A 6,000-nucleotide genomic window follows, 5' to 3' on the forward strand; every position below is an offset into this window, starting at 1 on the left:
GCTAGACTATTGAAATGCAACATAAGATACTGCCTGGAACACACAAGGCATTTTCAGACACTGCACAAGGAATAATAATGTTGAGGCTTTTCCATGCAGTTCCACCATGCACCACCAGGATGTCACTATAGGAAGTGGTGAAAAAAAAAGCATAATGCAAAGTAGGATGCAAAGCAAGATGGATGCCGTCGATACAAGCATAATTTCCCTGTGGGACGCTCCAGAAAGATGAATGACCAGTCTGTGTCACACACATCACCAGGTTGTAACAGACAGACAGGGGAGCAGCAATGGCTAGAAATATACATTTTGCAAATGGGATTTCAGGTATTGGGAACCGCAGTTTTAAAAAGGCCTGCAGCACACCTGCTCTCTTTTTCCATTCACATTTTGTTAGAAAAAAAAATGCTTAGGACACAGAAAGGAAATTGAATATGAGAGAGAGAAAAAAAAGAGTGAGAGTGGAAAGCAGGAATAGGGTAATTAGTCAGTAGTAAATGGAGGATATCAATGTCACCAGGACATTGATATCCACAACCCCTCAAGAGGATAGTATTTTGAAAGCAAACACTAACCTGTCCGACTTTGAGTAAACTGAGTAAACTGAGTGAGTGAGTAAACTGAGTGAGTGAGTAAACTGAGTGAGTGAGTGAGTGAGTGAGTGAGTGAGTGAGTAAACTGAGTGAGTGAGTGAGTAAACTGAGTGAGTGAGTAAACTGAGTGAGTGAGTGAGTGAGTGAGTGAGTGAGTGAGTGAGTGAGTGAGTGAGTGCATTTGGGATGGTGGGTAGCCTAGAGCGTTGGGCCAGTAACCGAAAGGTTGCTAGATCGAATCCCCGAGCTGACAAGGTAAAAATCTGTCGTTCTGCCCCTGAACAAGGCAGTAACCCACAAGGCCGTCATTGTAAATAAGAGTTTGTTCTAACTGAGTTCCTAGTTAAATAAAGGTGAAATACAAATTAACAGGGAAGCAGCCTAACAGGACAGCCTAACAGGACAGGGCATATCTATTGGTCTAGGTGAGGGGTCAAAGGTCATACTCGTGCTGCACACCAAGGGAATTATGGGAGCTGGGTTGCACCCAGAGAGCTCAATACACAAAGGCTCTGTGCCTTTTTGTATTACTCACCAAATTTGCATAATGAGCTCTCTGGGTAGCTCATCGGGTACCACAATTACGGTGGAAAATAAGTATTTGGTCAATAACAAAAGTTTATCTCAATACTTTGTTATATACCCTTTGTTGGCAATGACAGAGGTCAAACGTTTTCTGTAAGTCTTCACAAGGTTTTCACACACTGTTGCTGGTATTTTGGCCCATTCCTCCATGCAGATCTCCTCTAGGGCAGTGATGTTTTGGGGCTGTTGCTGGGCAACACGGACTTTCAACTTTCAACTGGAAGGAGGTTTTCACTCAAAATCTCACGATACATGGCCCCATTCATTCTTTCCTTTACACGGATCAGTCGTCCTGGTCCCTTTGCAGAAAAACAGCCCCAAAGCATGATGTTTCCACCCCCATGCTTCACAGTAGGTATGGTGTTCTTTGGATGCAACTCAGCATTCTTTTTTTGACGAGTTTAGTTTTTACCAAAAAGTTATATTTTGGTTTCATCTGACCATATGACATTCTCCCAATCTTCTTCTGGATCATCAAAATGCTCTCTAGCAAACTTCAGACGGGCCTGGACATGTACTGGCTTAAAGCAGGGGGACACGTCTAGCACTGCAGGATTTGAGTCCCTGGCGGCGTAGTGTGTTACTGATGGTAGGCTTTGTTACTTTGGTCCTAGCTCTCTGCAGGTCATTCACTAGGTCCCCCCGTGTGATTCTGGGATTTTTGCTCACCGTTCTTGTGATCATTTATTTCAATTGACTTATTTCCTTATATAAACTGTTACTGTAATCGTTGAAATGGTTGCGTTTATATTTTTGTTCCAGGAGGGTAGGCGGCCTATATAAAACATAAGAAACTAAAACGGGTTTCGTTTAAATTGTGTAGTAGGCGTATATCCAACAAAAGGATTGTCTTTAAGTGGGTGTGTATGCGCGTCATCGAAAGCGCACGGGTGGTTTTAGTAGCCTCCATGCGCCGTCTACTACCAATATTATAGAGAAACAGACCCTCCTCTATACCTCCTGTTTTATTATATTTGGATACATTATTAAAATCTCACGTTATTTGTTCAGCAGCTGACCTGACAAATAGCCTATGCGTTTGTCAGTGGTGAACCTCGGTTCAGGTCAGGATATTTTATAGTCCAGTCCCTGAGTTGCTAGCCAGCCAAAGTGAAATTGGTTCGATACATTATTTGAAATTAGGCAAGCTGTCAAAACCGATGCCTCGAGCTGGATCTTAAATCGGCTTAAGTCAACTACTGTAGATCAAATAGGCTGCTGTGATCCAAACAAAACAATAGTGCCTCTGTTTTTAGGATGTTGTTAATGATATATTTTAGAAGTTATACAATATTTAGGTAGAACACCTGGGAATCTGAGGAAGGGCCGCTATTCGTGTTAAATGGGGTGCAGAGTAGGACTACATACCACACACGCTCTCTGTCCCACCGCTCATGTACTGTGGGCTATTACTCTTTGTGTGCCCAAAATCGCTGAGTTTACACAACGTGCAGTCAGTTCACCTTCATGCACACGCTTTTCAATACACTGACAGTCAGGGAACAACGCTGGATTACATAGGAGGGAGGGGATGTAGGGAAAAACAGAACACAATATAAACGTTTGGCCACAATAGCCTAAGCCACATACCTGCATTGCCGTAAGATTTAGCCAAGAGCCATCCCACACTTGCGCATATTTTTGCCCTGGTACAATCATACAGATCCAAAGGTGTTATGTCCGGGACTACAAAAGTCTTCCTCGTCGCGTCGGAGTCCACCATAGCAAGTCCGCAGACAGGCCGTGATAACCGGAGGGGGATAGAGACCTAGAAAAATAGTTGGTGGCGAAAGAAGCTTCAAATCAAGCATTCATTATTTTATTCATCCTATTTCATAACACTGGGGCTGAGGCACACGGATGTGGGTAAGCGTTTTCTCAGGAACTATCCTGACACTATGGGCCCCAGCTCATAGTGTCAGCTCCCGTTTCTCTCCTGATTCGACCCCAAAAAATTGTCATAAAATGAAGGCGCGCGCTGTCTTAAAGCCCTACAGAAGCCCCCAACACATCGGGTTATACAATTTATTCACACATATATATATATACATATATATATATATATATATATAAAGGCGTATTATTTTCCGTTTCGCCGTCCCCATTGCTAACGTTTGGTTAGCGCTCTACAGTAGGCTAGAGCCCGGCCGATGACTGATTTCCAGGTGCTCCACAATGGCATCACTCACTCAGCCGACTGGCCAATCGTGTTTGAGGAAGAGTGAAGGGGTGGGATCTTGGTCGTGTGAACCCGACCAGCAGGTATGATGACAGCTCTCGAGACAGGTGCATTAGGTTGGTGAAACTTGCCGAGTTGAGCAAGTAGCCTTACAGGAGGTTTTCATACACTTGTCTCCAAATATTGTCCTCTAACCATGAAACATACCATACAGATAAAAGAAAACACCAACGATGCATTTTGAGAATTATATGCCATGTATAGGCTTTTACGTTTTAATTAAACAGGTGCATAAATGGCCTAGGTGCGATAAATTATAATGCAAGTAGGCCTACTCTGTGGGGTGTTGAACAAAAAGTAGCCCATCAAATTATAAGCAACTTCTATCAAAATAAAACACATGGACTGCCACAAACCCCCAAATTGTACTAAAATAAAACATGTGAAATAGGAGACTATGCCTTAATTTATTTTCTTTACACTTTCCAGTCAACGCTCAAGCTTTGCAAACCACACAGGAAACACCGAATTCTCAGCAGGCACACAGATCTCACAATCACATCACTGCCTTGAAAGTTCCAAGAGCTCTTTCAGCGTCCCTCAGCAGTAACATTGTGTCTGCGTCCCAAATGGTACTCTATTCCTTATATAGTGCACTACTTTCAACCAGGGCCCATAAGGCTCTGATCAAAAGTAAAACACTATGTATGGAAAAGGGTATCATTTGGGACACAACCTGTGAGGATTACCTCAACTATTTTGATCTAATTATGAAAGAGAATAATGCTAAGGCCTATTATTTTCCATTCCAGGTTTATTCCCTTCTCTGAATAACTAATGCGTCCCAAATGGTACTCTATTCCTTATATAGTGCACTACTTTCAACCAGGGCCCATAAGGCTCTGATCAAAAGTAAAACACTATGTATGGAAAAGGGTATCATTTGGGACACAACCTGTGAGGATTACCTCAACTATTTTGATCTAATTATGAAAGAGAATAATGCTAAGGCCTATTATTTTCCATTCCAGGTTTATTCCCTTCTCTGAATAACTAATCGATCACTGAAAACAGAAGATGGAAGAGAATGCTAGGTCTATTTCTTTTTCCGTTCTAGGGTTATTAATTTCCCTTCATAACAATACAAACTAATCAGTAAAAAACTGGTTTAAGGGTTAGTTTAGGTGGAAGTTTACATTATATAACTTTTGGCTACAATTCACAACATACTGCTCAGATCCAGTCTTGGATACGACGTGTTTTTTCCTAATTCCTAAGAATTTTTGAATGCCAGCTAGAGTGAGTGCTAAACAGTTTTTAATCAAAAAACAGTAAGCCAGGGAGGATGACAAGGCTGTAAAATATGGCTCTTGTTGCTTACTACAACTCCCAGCTCCAGTATCAATTAAATATTCCCTATTCACCCAGCGTAACTACTCCCTCTGTTTTTCTAGGGAAGTAAACTCCTCTTTCTGCAGCAAAGCACTGCTGCACAGACTGTCAGTCATGGTGTTGGACTTACAGTGGGAGTTATGTCAGCAGTTTACACATCAATTTCATAGAACCATTGTGAACAGACTCAAATGTCATGCAGGTTGAAATAATCGCAATGCCAAGACATACAACAGACTCAAAAATATGTGCAAGTGTAGGGTGGTAGTGGTGCATGAGGGCACACAGTGTGTTGTGAAATCTGTGAATGTATCGTTTCGCTTTTAAAATTGTATGAACTGGGCCTCCCGGGTGGCGCAGTGGTTAAGGGCGCTGTACTGCAGCGCCAGCTGTGCAATCAGAGTCCTGGGTTCGCGCCCAGGCTCTGTCGTAACCGGCCGCGACCGGGTGGTCCGTGGGGCTAGGGCTTGGTCGGTAGGGGTGTCCTTGTCTCATCGCGCACCAGCGACTCCTGTGGCGGGCTGGGCGCAGTGTACGCTAGCCAAGGTGGCCAGGTGCACGGTGTTTCGGCGCACCGGCGTATTGGTGCGGCTGGCTTCCGGGTTGGATGTGCGCTGTGTTAAAGAAGCAGCGGCTTGGTTGGTTGTGTATCGGAGGACGCATGACTTTCAACCTTCGTCTCTCCCGAGCCCGTACGGGAGTTGTAGCGATGAGACAAGATAGTAGCTACTACACAATTGGATACTACGAAATTGGGGAGAAAAAGGGGTAAAAATTTGTAAAAAAATTTAAAAAATTGTATGAACTGCCACAATTTTGCTGGAGCCCGGGAAGAGTAGCTGCGCTAATGGGGATCCATAAAAATACAATACTGTAGCAAACAGTGATTGTTGCCAATGCTAGTTTTGCTTTAATGCATCACTACATTTGTTGAAAAAAAGAATAGGAAGCGCTGCTAGGATACACTACTAGTAGATCTTTGTATGTTGAAGGCGCTCTTCGGTTAAGGGGTTAATTTGACATAAATAACAAGGAGGACCAAGGCCCACATACAGAGCATGTTCAATAGATACATCTTAAAAACTACCTGACAAAACTTGTGCCAAAACACGTCATTAGTTTTTACGATTTTGTTCTATTGAACATGCCGTCGTAATTTAAACATTTTAACTTTATGAAACGTGCCTTGGTCCTCATGTTTAGAAGGAAATTGAGCATTTACATTGTTTTTAGAATAAGGAGCATTTAAAC

The 6,000-nt window shown here is 42.8% G+C and overlaps 1 protein-coding gene across 1 annotated transcript in view; it reads right to left on the bottom strand.

The window, feature by feature from the left end:
* LOC110485138 (calmodulin-regulated spectrin-associated protein 3) overlaps positions 1 to 3,020 on the bottom strand; it is a 75,002-nt gene extending 71,982 nt beyond the window's left edge. Inside the window, 1 exon segment of the mRNA XM_090196160.1 lies at positions 2,769 to 3,020. Coding sequence (XP_090052286.1) covers positions 2,769 to 2,901 — 133 coding nt within the window. The 5' untranslated portion in view covers positions 2,902 to 3,020.
* Positions 3,021 to 6,000: the final 2,980 nt, after the last annotated feature.

Source organism: Oncorhynchus mykiss, chromosome 13, assembly GCF_057628025.1.
Source record: "Oncorhynchus mykiss isolate SJ-2025 chromosome 13, ASM5762802v1, whole genome shotgun sequence".
Lineage (NCBI taxonomy): Eukaryota > Metazoa > Chordata > Actinopteri > Salmoniformes > Salmonidae > Oncorhynchus > Oncorhynchus mykiss.